This window comes from Syngnathus typhle, linkage group LG2, assembly GCF_033458585.1.
Source record: "Syngnathus typhle isolate RoL2023-S1 ecotype Sweden linkage group LG2, RoL_Styp_1.0, whole genome shotgun sequence".
Classification (NCBI taxonomy): domain Eukaryota; kingdom Metazoa; phylum Chordata; class Actinopteri; order Syngnathiformes; family Syngnathidae; genus Syngnathus; species Syngnathus typhle.
Window position 1 is genome coordinate 27,935,746 of NC_083739.1, and position 15,776 is coordinate 27,951,521.

Below are 15,776 nucleotides of genomic sequence, written 5' to 3' on the forward strand. Positions count from 1 at the left end.
TGCGATTTAAGCAATAAAATTAAAAATGCTTATAAAACATAAACCAAACGTTGGAGGTGGTCATTTCTTAATGCGCAGTAATAAACTCGGCACTCTAAAGCACCCGAGAGCGTTTTTTTCGATGCCAACCTAACCAGAGTGACGGGAGCGGCACAATTCAGAAAAAGTGCTCAGCTCGCCGAGAAAATGCGATTTAAGCAATAAAATTAAAAATGCTTATAAAACATAAACCAAACGTTGGAGGTGGTCATTTCTTCATGCGCAGTGATAAACTCGGCACTCTAAAGCACCCGAGAGCGTTTTTTTCGATGCCAACCTAACCAGAGTGACGGGAGCGGCACAATTCAGAAAAAGCGCTCAGCTCGCCGAGAAAATGCGATTTAAGCAATAAAATTAAAAATGCTTATAAAACATAAACCAAACGTTGGAGGTGGTCATTTCTTCATGCGCAGTGATAAACTCGGCACTCTAAAGCACCCGAGAGCGTTTTTTTCGATGCCAACCTAACCAGAGTGACGGGAGCGGCACAATTCAGAAAAAGTGCTCAGCTCGCCGAGAAAATGCGATTTAAGCAATAAAATTAAAAATGCTTATAAAACATAAACCAAACGTTGGAGGTGGTCATTTCTTCATGCGCAGTGAATAACTCGGCACTCTAAAGCACCCGAGAGCGTTTTTTTCGATGCCAACCTAACCAGAGTGACGGGAGCGGCACAATTCAGAAAAAGTGCTCAGCTCGCCGAGAAAATGCGATTTAAGCAATAAAATTAAAAATGCTTATAAAACATAAACCAAACGTTGGAGGTGGTCATTTCTTAATGCGCAGTAATAAACTCGGCACTCTAAAGCACCCGAGAGCGTTTTTTTCGATGCCAACCTAACCAGAGTGACGGGAGCGGCACAATTCAGAAAAAGTGCTCAGCTCGCCGAGAAAATGCGATTTAAGCAATAAAATTAAAAATGCTTATAAAACATAAACCAAACGTTGGAGGTGGTCATTTCTTAATGCGCAGTAATAAACTCGGCACTCTAGAGCACCCGAGAGCGTTTTTTTCGATGCCAACCTAACCAGAGTGACGGGAGCGGCACAATTCAGAAAAAGTGCTCAGCTCGCCGAGAAAATGCGATTTAAGCAATAAAATTAAAAATGCTTACAAAACATAAACCAAACGTTGGAAGTGGTCATTTCTTCATGCGCAGTGATAAACTCGGCACTCTTAAGCACCCGAGAGCGTTTTTTTCGATGCCAACCTAACCAGAGTTACGGGAGCGGCACAATTCAGAAAAAGCGCTCAGCTCGCCGAGAAAATGCGATTTAAGCAATAAAATTAAAAATGCTTATAAAACATAAACCAAACGTTGGAGGTGGTCATTTCTTCATGCGCAGTGATAAACTCGGCACTCTAAAGCACCCGAGAGCGTTTTTTTCGATGCCAACCTAACCAGAGTGACGGGAGCGGCACAATTCAGAAAAAGCGCTCAGCTCGCCGAGAAAATGCGATTTAAGCAATAAAATTAAAAATGCTTATAAAACATAAACCAAACGTTGGAGGTGGTCATTTCTTCATGCGCAGTGATAAACTCGGCACTCTAAAGCACCCGAGAGCGTTTTTTTCGATGCCAACCTAACCAGAGTGACGGGAGCGGCACAATTCAGAAAAAGTGCTCAGCTCGCCGAGAAAATGCGATTTAAGCAATAAAATTAAAAATGCTTATAAAACATAAACCAAACGTTGGAAGTGGTCATTTCTTCATGCGCAGTGATAAACTCGGCACTCTAAAGCACCCGAGAGCGTTTTTTTCGATGCCAACCTAACCAGAGTTACGGGAGCGGCACAATTCAGAAAAAGCGCTCAGCTCGCCGAGAAAATGCGATTTAAGCAATAAAATTAAAAATGCTTATAAAACATAAACCAAACGTTGGAAGTGGTCATTTCTTCATGCGCAGTGATAAACTCGGCACTCTAAAGCACCCGAGAGCGTTTTTTTCGATGCCAACCTAACCAGAGTTACGGGAGCGGCACAATTCAGAAAAAGCGCTCAGCTTGCCGAGAAAATGCGATTTAAGCAATAAAATTAAAAATGCTTATTAAACATAAACCAAACGTTGGAGGTGGTCATTTCTTCATGCGCAGTGATAAACTCGGCACTCTAAAGCACCCGAGAGCGTTTTTTTCGATGCCAACCTAACCAGAGTTACGGGAGCGGCACAATTCAGAAAAAGCGCTCAGCTCGCCGAGAAAATGCGATTTAAGCAATAAAATTAAAAATGCTTATAAAACATAAACCAAACGTTGGAGGTGGTCATTTCTTCATGCGCAGTGATAAACTCGGCACTCTAAAGCACCCGAGAGCGTTTTTTTCGATGCCAACCTAACCAGAGTGACGGGAGCGGCACAATTCAGAAAAAGCGCTCAGCTCGCCGAGAAAATGCGATTTAAGCAATAAAATTAAAAATGCTTATAAAACATAAACCAAACGTTGGAGGTGGTCATTTCTTCATGCGCAGTGATAAACTCGGCACTCTAAAGCACCCGAGAGCGTTTTTTTCGATGCCAACCTAACCAGAGTGACGGGAGCGGCACAATTCAGAAAAGGTGCTCAGCTCGCCGAGAAAATGCGATTTAAGCAATAAAATTAAAAATGCTTATAAAACATAAACCAAACGTTGGAGGTGGTCATTTCTCCATGCGCAGTGAATAACTCGGCACTCTAAAGCACCCGAGAGCGTTTTTTTCGATGCCAACCTAACCAGAGTGACGGGAGCGGCACAATTCAGAAAAAGTGCTCAGCTCGCCGAGAAAAGCAATAAAATTAAAAATGCTTATAAAACATAAACCAAACGTTGGAGGTGGTCATTTCTTAATGCGCAGTAATAAACTCGGCACTCTAAAGCACCCGTGAGCGTTTTTTTCGATGCCAACCTAACCAGAGTGACGGGACGGCACAATTCAGAAAAAGTGCTCAGCTCGCCGAGAAAATGCGATTTAAGCAATAAAATTAAAAATGCTTATAAAACATAAACCAAACGTTGGAGGTGGTCATTTCTTAATGCGCAGTAATAAACTCGGCACTCTAAAGCACCCGAGAGCGTTTTTTTCGGTGCCAACCTAACCAGAGTGACGGGAGCGGCACAATTCAGAAAAAGCGCTCAGCTCGCCGAGAAAATGCGATTTAAGCAATAAAATTAAAAATGCTTATAAAACATAAACCAAACGTTGGAGGTGGTCATTTCTTAATGCGCAGTAATAAACTCGGCACTCTAAAGCACCCGAGAGCGTTTTTTTCGATGCCAACCTAACCAGAGTGACGGGAGCGGCACAATTCAGAAAAAGTGCTCAGCTCGCCGAGAAAATGCGATTTAAGCAATAAAATTAAAAATGCTTATTAAACATAAACCAAACGTTGGAGGTTGTCATTTCTTCATGCGCAGTGAATAACTCGGCACTCTAAAGCACCCGAGAGCGTTTTTTTCGATGCCAACCTAACCAGAGTGACGGGAGCGGCACAATTCAGAAAAAGCGCTCAGCTCGCCGAGAAAATGCGATTTAAGCAATAAAATTAAAAATGCTTATTAAACATAAACCAAACGTTGGAGGTGGTCATTTCTTCATGCGCAGTGAATAACTCGGCACTCTAAAGCACCCGAGAGCGTTTTTTTCGATGCCAACCTAACCAGAGTGACGGGACAGGCACAATTCAGAAAAAGCGCTCAGCTCGCCGAGAAAATGCGATTTAAGCAATAAAATTAAAAATGCTTATAAAACATAAACCAAACGTTGGAGGTGGTCATTTCTTCATGCGCAGTGATAAACTCGGCACTCTAAAGCACCCGAGAGCGTTTTTTTCGATGCCAACCTAACCAGAGTGACGGGAGCGGCACAATTCAGAAAAAGTGCTCAGCTCGCCGAGAAAATGCGATTTAAGCAATAAAATTAAAAATGCTTATTAAACATAAACCAAACGTTGGAGGTGGTCATTTCTTCATGCGCAGTGAATAACTCGGCACTCTAAAGCACCCGAGAGCGTTTTTTTCGATGCCAACCTAACCAGAGTGACGGGAGCGGCACAATTCAGAAAAAGCGCTCAGCTCGCCGAGAAAATGCGATTTAAGCAATAAAATTAAAAATGCTTATAAAACATAAACCAAACGTTGGAGGTGGTCATTTTTTAATGCGCAGTAATAAACTCGGCACTCTAGAGCACCCGAGAGCGTTTTTTTCGATGCCAACCTAACCAGAGTGACGGGAGCGGCACAATTCAGAAAAAGTGCTCAGCTCGCCGAGAAAATGCGATTTAAGCATTAAAATTAAAAATGCTTATAAAACATAAACCAAACGTTGGAAGTGGTCATTTCTTCATGCGCAGTGATAAACTCGGCACTCTAAAGCACCCGAGAGCGTTTTTTTCGATGCCAACCTAACCAGAGTTACGGGAGCGGCACAATTCAGAAAAAGCGCTCAGCTCGCCGAGAAAATGCGATTTAAGCAATAAAATTAAAAATGCTTATAAAACATAAACCAAACGTTGGAGGTGGTCATTTCTTCATGCGCAGTGATAAACTCGGCACTCTAAAGCACCCGAGAGCGTTTTTTTCGATGCCAACCTAACCAGAGTGACGGGAGCGGCACAATTCAGAAAAAGCGCTCAGCTCGCCGAGAAAATGCGATTTAAGCAATAAAATTAAAAATGCTTATAAAACATAAACCAAACGTTGGAGGTGGTCATTTCTTCATGCGCAGTGATAAACTCGGCACTCTAAAGCACCCGAGAGCGTTTTTTTCGATGCCAACCTAACCAGAGTGACGGGAGCGGCACAATTCAGAAAAAGTGCTCAGCTCGCCGAGAAAATGCGATTTAAGCAATAAAATTAAAAATGCTTATAAAACATAAACCAAACGTTGGAGGTGGTCATTTCTTCATGCGCAGTGAATAACTCGGCACTCTAAAGCACCCGAGAGCGTTTTTTTCGATGCCAACCTAACCAGAGTGACGGGAGCGGCACAATTCAGAAAAAGTGCTCAGCTCGCCGAGAAATCGCGATTTAAGCAATAAAATTAAAAATGCTTATAAAACATAAACCAAACGTTGGAGGTGGTCATTTCTTAATGCGCAGTAATAAACTCGGCACTCTAAAGCACCCGTGAGCGTTTTTTTTCGATGCCAACCTAACCAGAGTGACGGGCGCGGCACAATTCAGAAAAAGTGCTCAGCTCGCCGAGAAAATGCGATTTAAGCAATAAAATTAAAAATGCTTATAAAACATAAACCAAACGTTGGAGGTGGTCATTTCTTCATGCGCAGTGATAAAGTCGGCACTCTAAAGCACCCGAGAGCGTTTTTTTCGATGCCAACCTAACCAGAGTGACGGGAGCGGCACAATTCAGAAAAAGTGCTCAGCTCGCCGAGAAAATGCGATTTAAGCAATAAAATTAAAAATGCTTATAAAACATAAACCAAACGTTGGAGGTGGTCATTTCTTAATGCGCAGTAATAAACTCGGCACTCTAAAGCACCCGAGAGCGTTTTTTTCGATGCCAACCTAACCAGAGTGACGGGAGCGGCACAATTCAGAAAAAGTGCTCAGCTCGCCGAGAAAATGCGATTTAAGCAATAAAATTAAAAATGCTTATTAAACATAAACCAAACGTTGGAGGTGGTCATTTCTTCATGCGCAGTGAATAACTCGGCACTCTAAAGCACCCGAGAGCGTTTTTTTCGATGCCAACCTAACCAGAGTGACGGGAGCGGCACAATTCAGAAAAAGCGCTCAGCTCGCCGAGAAAATGCGATTTAAGCAATAAAATTAAAAATGCTTATAAAACATAAACCAAACGTTGGAGGTGGTCATTTCTTAATGCGCAGTAATAAACTCGGCACTCTAAAGCACCCGAGAGCGTTTTTTTCGATGCCAACCTAACCAGAGTGACGGGAGCGGCACAATTCAGAAAAAGCGCTCAGCTCGCCGAGAAAATGCGATTTAAGCAATAAAATTAAAAATGCTTATAAAACATAAACCAAACGTTGGAGGTGGTCATGTCTTAATGCGCAGTAATAAACTCGGCACTCTAAAGCACCCGTGAGCGTTTTTTTCGATGCCAACCTAACCAGAGTGACGGGAGCGGCACAATTCAGAAAAAGTGCTCAGCTCGCCGAGAAAATGCGATTTAAGCAATAAAATTAAAAATGCTTATAAAACATAAACCAAACGTTGGAGGTGGTCATTTCTTCATGCGCAGTGATAAAGTCGGCACTCTAAAGCACCCGAGAGCGTTTTTTTCGATGCCAACCTAACCAGAGTGACGGGAGCGGCACAATTCAGAAAAAGTGCTCAGCTCGCCGAGAAAATGCGATTTAAGCAATAAAATTAAAAATGCTTATTAAACATAAACCAAACGTTGGAGGTGGTCATTTCTTCATGCGCAGTGATAAACTCGGCACTCTAAAGCACCCGAGAGCGTTTTTTTCGATGCCAACCTAACCAGAGTGACGGGAGCGGCACAATTCAGAAAAAGTGCTCAGCTCGCCGAGAAAATGCGATTTAAGCAATAAAATTAAAAATGCTTATAAAACATAAACCAAACGTTGGAGGTGGTCATTTCTTAATGCGCAGTAATAAACTCGGCACTCTAAAGCACCCGAGAGCGTTTTTTTCGATGCCAACCTAACCAGAGTGACGGGAGCGGCACAATTCAGAAAAAGTGCTCAGCTCGCCGAGAAAATGCGATTTAAGCAATAAAATTAAAAATGCTTATTAAACATAAACCAAACGTTGGAGCTGGTCATTTCTTCATGCGCAGTGATAAACTCGGCACTCTAAAGCACCCGAGAGCGTTTTTTTCGATGCCAACCTAACCAGAGTTACGGGAGCGGCACAATTCAGAAAAAGCGCTCAGCTCGCCGAGAAAATGCGATTTAAGCAATAAAATTAAAAATGCTTATTAAACATAAACCAAACGTTGGAGGTGGTCATTTCTTCATGCGCAGTGAATAACTCGGCACTCTAAAGCACCCGAGAGCGTTTTTTTCGATGCCAACCTAACCAGAGTGACGGGAGCGGCACAATTCAGAAAAAGCGCTCAGCTCGCCGAGAAAATGCGATTTAAGCAATAAAATTAAAAATGCTTATAAAACATAAACCAAACGTTGGAGGTGGTCATTTTTTAATGCGCAGTAATAAACTCGGCACTCTAGAGCACCCGAGAGCGTTTTTTTCGATGCCAACCTAACCAGAGTGACGGGAGCGGCACAATTCAGAAAAAGTGCTCAGCTCGCCGAGAAAATGCGATTTAAGCATTAAAATTAAAAATGCTTATAAAACATAAACCAAACGTTGGAAGTGGTCATTTCTTCATGCGCAGTGATAAACTCGGCACTCTAAAGCACCCGAGAGCGTTTTTTTCGATGCCAACCTAACCAGAGTTACGGGAGCGGCACAATTCAGAAAAAGCGCTCAGCTCGCCGAGAAAATGCGATTTAAGCAATAAAATTAAAAATGCTTATAAAACATAAACCAAACGTTGGAGGTGGTCATTTCTTCATGCGCAGTGATAAACTCGGCACTCTAAAGCACCCGAGAGCGTTTTTTTCGATGCCAACCTAACCAGAGTGACGGGAGCGGCACAATTCAGAAAAAGCGCTCAGCTCGCCGAGAAAATGCGATTTAAGCAATAAAATTAAAAATGCTTATAAAACATAAACCAAACGTTGGAGGTGGTCATTTCTTCATGCGCAGTGATAAACTCGGCACTCTAAAGCACCCGAGAGCGTTTTTTTCGATGCCAACCTAACCAGAGTGACGGGAGCGGCACAATTCAGAAAAAGTGCTCAGCTCGCCGAGAAAATGCGATTTAAGCAATAAAATTAAAAATGCTTATAAAACATAAACCAAACGTTGGAGGTGGTCATTTCTTCATGCGCAGTGAATAACTCGGCACTCTAAAGCACCCGAGAGCGTTTTTTTCGATGCCAACCTAACCAGAGTGACGGGAGCGGCACAATTCAGAAAAAGTGCTCAGCTCGCCGAGAAATCGCGATTTAAGCAATAAAATTAAAAATGCTTATAAAACATAAACCAAACGTTGGAGGTGGTCATTTCTTAATGCGCAGTAATAAACTCGGCACTCTAAAGCACCCGTGAGCGTTTTTTTTCGATGCCAACCTAACCAGAGTGACGGGCGCGGCACAATTCAGAAAAAGTGCTCAGCTCGCCGAGAAAATGCGATTTAAGCAATAAAATTAAAAATGCTTATAAAACATAAACCAAACGTTGGAGGTGGTCATTTCTTCATGCGCAGTGATAAAGTCGGCACTCTAAAGCACCCGAGAGCGTTTTTTTCGATGCCAACCTAACCAGAGTGACGGGAGCGGCACAATTCAGAAAAAGTGCTCAGCTCGCCGAGAAAATGGGATTTAAGCAATAAAATTAAAAATGCTTATAAAACATAAACCAAACGTTGGAGGTGGTCATTTCTTAATGCGCAGTAATAAACTCGGCACTCTAAAGCACCCGAGAGCGTTTTTTTCGATGCCAACCTAACCAGAGTGACGGGAGCGGCACAATTCAGAAAAAGTGCTCAGCTCGCCGAGAAAATGCGATTTAAGCAATAAAATTAAAAATGCTTATTAAACATAAACCAAACGTTGGAGGTGGTCATTTCTTCATGCGCAGTGAATAACTCGGCACTCTAAAGCACCCGAGAGCGTTTTTTTCGATGCCAACCTAACCAGAGTGACGGGAGCGGCACAATTCAGAAAAAGCGCTCAGCTCGCCGAGAAAATGCGATTTAAGCAATAAAATTAAAAATGCTTATAAAACATAAACCAAACGTTGGAGGTGGTCATTTCTTAATGCGCAGTAATAAACTCGGCACTCTAAAGCACCCGAGAGCGTTTTTTTCGATGCCAACCTAACCAGAGTGACGGGAGCGGCACAATTCAGAAAAAGTGCTCAGCTCGCCGAGAAAATGCGATTTAAGCAATAAAATTAAAAATGCTTATAAAACATAAACCAAACGTTGGAGGTGGTCATTTCTTAATGCGCAGTAATAAACTCGGCACTCTAAAGCACCCGAGAGCGTTTTTTTCGATGCCAACCTAACCAGAGTGACGGGAGCGGCACAATTCAGAAAAAGTGCTCAGTTCGCCGAGAAAATGCGATTTAAGCAATAAAATTAAAAATGCTTATAAAACATAAACCAAACGTTGGAGGTGGTCATTTCTTAATGCGCAGTAATAAACTCGGCACTCTAGAGCACCCGAGAGCGTTTTTTTCGATGCCAACCTAACCAGAGTGACGGGAGCGGCACAATTCAGAAAAAGTGCTCAGCTCGCCGAGAAAATGCGATTTAAGCAATAAAATTAAAAATGCTTATAAAACATAAACCAAACGTTGGAAGTGGTCATTTCTTCATGCGCAGTGATAAACTCGGCACTCTAAAGCACCCGAGAGCGTTTTTTTCGATGCCAACCTAACCAGAGTTACGGGAGCGGCACAATTCAGAAAAAGCGCTCAGCTCGCCGAGAAAATGCGATTTAAGCAATAAAATTAAAAATGCTTATAAAACATAAACCAAACGTTGGAGGTGGTCATTTCTTAATGCGCAGTAATAAACTCGGCACTCTAAAGCACCCGAGAGCGTTTTTTTCGATGCCAACCTAACCAGAGTGACGGGAGCGGCACAATTCAGAAAAAGTGCTCAGCTCGCCGAGAAAATGCGATTTAAGCAATAAAATTAAAAATGCTTATTAAACATAAACCAAACGTTGGAGGTTGTCATTTCTTCATGCGCAGTGAATAACTCGGCACTCTAAAGCACCCGAGAGCGTTTTTTTCGATGCCAACCTAACCAGAGTGACGGGAGCGGCACAATTCAGAAAAAGCGCTCAGCTCGCCGAGAAAATGCGATTTAAGCAATAAAATTAAAAATGCTTATTAAACATAAACCAAACGTTGGAGGTGGTCATTTCTTCATGCGCAGTGAATAACTCGGCACTCTAAAGCACCCGAGAGCGTTTTTTTCGATGCCAACCTAACCAGAGTGACGGGACAGGCACAATTCAGAAAAAGCGCTCAGCTCGCCGAGAAAATGCGATTTAAGCAATAAAATTAAAAATGCTTATAAAACATAAACCAAACGTTGGAGGTGGTCATTTCTTCATGCGCAGTGATAAACTCGGCACTCTAAAGCACCCGAGAGCGTTTTTTTCGATGCCAACCTAACCAGAGTGACGGGAGCGGCACAATTCAGAAAAAGCGCTCAGCTCGCCGAGAAAATGCGATTTAAGCAATAAAATTAAAAATGCTTATAAAACATAAACCAAACGTTGGAGGTGGTCATTTCCTAATGCGCAGTAATAAACTCGGCACTCTAAAGCACCCGAGAGCGTTTTTTTCGATGCCAACCTAACCAGAGTGACGGGAGCGGCACAATTCAGAAAAAGTGCTCAGCTCGCCGAGAAAATGCGATTTAAGCAATAAAATCAAAAATGCTTGTTAAACATAAACCAAACGTTGGAGGTGATAATTTCTTCATGCGCAGTGAATAACTCGGCACTCTAAAGCACCCGAGAGCGTTTTTTTCGATGCCAACCTAACCAGAGTGACGGGAGCGGCACAATTCAGAAAAAGCGCTCAGCTCGCCGAGAAAATGCGATTTAAGCAATAAAATTAAAAATGCTTATTAAACATAAACCAAACATTGGAGGTGGTCATTTCTTCATGCGCAGTGAATAACTCGGCACTCTAAAGCACCCGAGAGCGTTTTTTTCGATGCCAACCTAACCAGAGTGACGGGAGCGGCACAATTCAGAAAAAGCGCTCAGCTCGCCGAGAAAATGCGATTTAAGCAATAAAATTAAAAATGCTTATAAAACATAAACCAAACGTTGGAGGTGGTCATTTCTTCATGCTCAGTGATAAACTCGGCACTCTAAAGCACCGAGAGCGTTTTTTTCGATGCCAACCTAACCAGAGTGACGGGAGCGGCACAATTCAGAAAAAGTGCTCAGCTCGCCGAGAAAATGCGATTTAAGCAATAAAATTAAAAATGCTTATAAAACATAAACCAAACGTTGGAGGTGGTCATTTCTTCATGCGCAGTGAATAACTCGGCACTCTAAAGCACCCGAGAGCGTTTTTTTCGATGCCAACCTAACCAGAGTGACGGGAGCGGCACAATTCAGAAAAAGTGCTCAGCTCGCCGAGAAAATGCGATTTAAGCAATAAAATTAAAAATGCTTATAAAACATAAACCAAACGTTGGAGGTGGTCATTTCTTAATGCGCAGTAATAAACTCGGCACTCTAAAGCACCCGAGAGCGTTTTTTTCGATGCCAACCTAACCAGAGTGACGGGAGCGGCACAATTCAGAAAAAGTGCTCAGTTCGCCGAGAAAATGCGATTTAAGCAATAAAATTAAAAATGCTTATAAAACATAAACCAAACGTTGGAGGTGGTCATTTCTTAATGCGCAGTAATAAACTCGGCACTCTAGAGCACCCGAGAGCGTTTTTTTCGATGCCAACCTAACCAGAGTGACGGGAGCGGCACAATTCAGAAAAAGTGCTCAGCTCGCCGAGAAAATGCGATTTAAGCAATAAAATTAAAAATGCTTATAAAACATAAACCAAACGTTGGAAGTGGTCATTTCTTCATGCGCAGTGATAAACTCGGCACTCTAAAGCACCCGAGAGCGTTTTTTTCGATGCCAACCTAACCAGAGTTACGGGAGCGGCACAATTCAGAAAAAGCGCTCAGCTCGCCGAGAAAATGCGATTTAAGCAATAAAATTAAAAATGCTTATAAAACATAAACCAAACGTTGGAGGTGGTCATTTCTTCATGCGCAGTGATAAACTCGGCACTCTAAAGCACCCGAGAGCGTTTTTTTCGATGCCAACCTAACCAGAGTGACGGGAGCGGCACAATTCAGAAAAAGCGCTCAGCTCGCCGAGAAAATGCGATTTAAGCAATAAAATTAAAAATGCTTATAAAACATAAACCAAACGTTGGAGGTGGTCATTTCTTCATGCGCAGTGATAAACTCGGCACTCTAAAGCACCCGAGAGCGTTTTTTTCGATGCCAACCTAACCAGAGTGACGGGAGCGGCACAATTCAGAAAAAGTGCTCAGCTCGCCGAGAAAATGCGATTTAAGCAATAAAATTAAAAATGCTTATAAAACATAAACCAAACGTTGGAGGTGGTCATTTCTTCATGCGCAGTGAATAACTCGGCACTCTAAAGCACCCGAGAGCGTTTTTTTCGATGCCAACCTAACCAGAGTGACGGGAGCGGCACAATTCAGAAAAAGTGCTCAGCTCGCCGAGAAAATGCGATTTAAGCAATAAAATTAAAAATGCTTATAAAACATAAACCAAACGTTGGAGGTGGTCATTTCTTAATGCGCAGTAATAAACTCGGCACTCTAAAGCACCCGTGAGCGTTTTTTTCGATGCCAACCTAACCAGAGTGACGGGAGCGGCACAATTCAGAAAAAGTGCTCAGCTCGCCGAGAAAATGCGATTTAAGCAATAAAATTAAAAATGCTTATAAAACATAAACCAAACGTTGGAGGTGGTCATTTCTTCATGCGCAGTGATAAAGTCGCCACTCTAAAGCACCCGAGAGCGTTTTTTTCGATGCCAACCTAACCAGAGTGACGGGAGCGGCACAATTCAGAAAAAGTGCTCAGCTCGCCGAGAAAATGCGATTTAAGCAATAAAATTAAAAATGCTTATTAAACATAAACCAAACGTTGGAGGTGGTCATTTCTTCATGCGCAGTGATAAACTCGGCACTCTAAAGCACCCGAGAGCGTTTTTTTCGATGCCAACCTAACCAGAGTGACGGGAGCGGCACAATTCAGAAAAAGTGCTCAGCTCGCCGAGAAAATGCGATTTAAGCAATAAAATTAAAAATGCTTATAAAACATAAACCAAACGTTGGAGGTGGTCATTTCTTAATGCGCAGTAATAAACTCGGCACTCTAAAGCACCCGAGAGCGTTTTTTTCGATGCCAACCTAACCAGAGTGACGGGAGCGGCACAATTCAGAAAAAGTGCTCAGCTCGCCGAGAAAATGCGATTTAAGCAATAAAATTAAAAATGCTTATTAAACATAAACCAAACGTTGGAGCTGGTCATTTCTTCATGCGCAGTAATAAACTCGGCACTCTAGAGCACCCGAGAGCGTTTTTTTCGATGCCAACCTAACCAGAGTGACGGGAGCGGCACAATTCAGAAAAAGTGCTCAGCTCGCCGAGAAAATGCGATTTAAGCAATAAAATTAAAAATGCTTATAAAACATAAACCAAACGTTGGAAGTGGTCATTTCTTCATGCGCAGTGATAAACTCGGCACTCTAAAGCACCCGAGAGCGTTTTTTTCGATGCCAACCTAACCAGAGTTACGGGAGCGGCACAATTCAGAAAAAGCGCTCAGCTCGCCGAGAAAATGCGATTTAAGCAATAAAATTAAAAATGCTTATAAAACATAAACCAAACGTTGGAGGTGGTCATTTCTTCATGCGCAGTGATAAACTCGGCACTCTAAAGCACCCGAGAGCGTTTTTTTCGATGCCAACCTAACCAGAGTGACGGGAGCGGCACAATTCAGAAAAAGCGCTCAGCTCGCCGAGAAAATGCGATTTAAGCAATAAAATTAAAAATGCTTATAAAACATAAACCAAACGTTGGAGGTGGTCATTTCTTCATGCGCAGTGATAAACTCGGCACTCTAAAGCACCCGAGAGCGTTTTTTTCGATGCCAACCTAACCAGAGTGACGGGAGCGGCACAATTCAGAAAAAGTGCTCAGCTCGCCGAGAAAATGCGATTTAAGCAATAAAATTAAAAATGCTTATAAAACATAAACCAAACGTTGGAGGTGGTCATTTCTTCATGCGCAGTGAATAACTCGGCACTCTAAAGCACCCGAGAGCGTTTTTTTCGATGCCAACCTAACCAGAGTGACGGGAGCGGCACAATTCAGAAAAAGTGCTCAGCTCGCCGAGAAAATGCGATTTAAGCAATAAAATTAAAAATGCTTATAAAACATAAACCAAACGTTGGAGGTGGTCATTTCTTAATGCGCAGTAATAAACTCGGCACTCTAAAGCACCCGTGAGCGTTTTTTTCGATGCCAACCTAACCAGAGTGACGGGAGCGGCACAATTCAGAAAAAGTGCTCAGCTCGCCGAGAAAATGCGATTTAAGCAATAAAATTAAAAATGCTTATAAAACATAAACCAAACGTTGGAGGTGGTCATTTCTTCATGCGCAGTGATAAAGTCGCCACTCTAAAGCACCCGAGAGCGTTTTTTTCGATGCCAACCTAACCAGAGTGACGGGAGCGGCACAATTCAGAAAAAGTGCTCAGCTCGCCGAGAAAATGCGATTTAAGCAATAAAATTAAAAATGCTTATTAAACATAAACCAAACGTTGGAGGTGGTCATTTCTTCATGCGCAGTGATAAACTCGGCACTCTAAAGCACCCGAGAGCGTTTTTTTCGATGCCAACCTAACCAGAGTGACGGGAGCGGCACAATTCAGAAAAAGTGCTCAGCTCGCCGAGAAAATGCGATTTAAGCAATAAAATTAAAAATGCTTATAAAACATAAACCAAACGTTGGAGGTGGTCATTTCTTAATGCGCAGTAATAAACTCGGCACTCTAAAGCACCCGAGAGCGTTTTTTTCGATGCCAACCTAACCAGAGTGACGGGAGCGGCACAATTCAGAAAAAGTGCTCAGCTCGCCGAGAAAATGCGATTTAAGCAATAAAATTAAAAATGCTTATTAAACATAAACCAAACGTTGGAGCTGGTCATTTCTTCATGCGCAGTGAATAACTCGGCACTCTAAAGCACCCGAAAGCGTTTTTTTCGATGCCAACCTAACCAGAGTGACGGGAGCGGCACAATTCAGAAAAAGCGCTCAGCTCGCCGAGAAAATGCGATTTAAGCAATAAAATTAAAAATGCTTATAAAACATAAACCAAACGTTGGAGGTGGTCATTTCTTAATGCGCAGTAATAAACTCGGCACTCTAAAGCACCCGAGAGCGTTTTTTTCGATGCCAACCTAACCAGAGTGACGGGAGCGGCACAATTCAGAAAAAGTGCTCAGCTCGCCGAGAAAATGCGATTTAAGCAATAAAATTAAAAATGCTTATAAAACATAAACCAAACGTTGGAAGTGGTCATTTCTTCATGCGCAGTGATAAACTCGGCACTCTAAAGCACCCGAGAGCGTTTTTTTCGATGCCAACCTAACCAGAGTTACGGGAGCGGCACAATTCAGAAAAAGCGCTCAGCTCGCCGAGAAAATGCGATTTAAGCAATAAAATTAAAAATGCTTATAAAACATAAACCAAACGTTGGAGGTGGTCATTTCTTCATGCGCAGTGATAAACTCGGCACTCTAAAGCACCCGAGAGCGTTTTTTTTCGATGCCAACCTAACCAGAGTGACGGGAGCGGCACAATTCAGAAAAAGCGCTCAGCTCGCCGAGAAAATGCGATTTAAGCAATAAAATTAAAAATGCTTATAAAACATAAACCAAACGTTGGAGGTGGTCATTTCTTCATGCGCAGTGATAAAATCGGCACTCTAAAGCACCCGAGAGCGTTTTTTTCGATGCCAACCTAACCAGAGTGACGGGAGCGGCACAATTCAGAAAAAGTGCTCAGCTCGCCGAGAAAATGCGATTTAAGCAATAAAATTAAAAATGCTTATAAAACATAAACCAAACGTTGGAAGTGGTCATTTCTTCATGCGCA

The 15,776-nt window shown here is 42.5% G+C and overlaps 1 protein-coding gene across 1 annotated transcript in view; it reads right to left on the reverse strand.

Moving 5' to 3' along the window:
- Window positions 1-6,331: 6,331 nt before the first annotated feature.
- LOC133150216 (uncharacterized) overlaps window positions 6,332-15,776 on the reverse strand; it is an 85,584-nt gene continuing 76,139 nt past the window's right edge. The window contains exon 3 of the mRNA XM_061272600.1: window positions 6,332-6,335. Within this exon, the coding sequence (XP_061128584.1) occupies window positions 6,332-6,335 (4 nt within the window). The remainder of the gene's footprint in view (window positions 6,336-15,776) is intronic.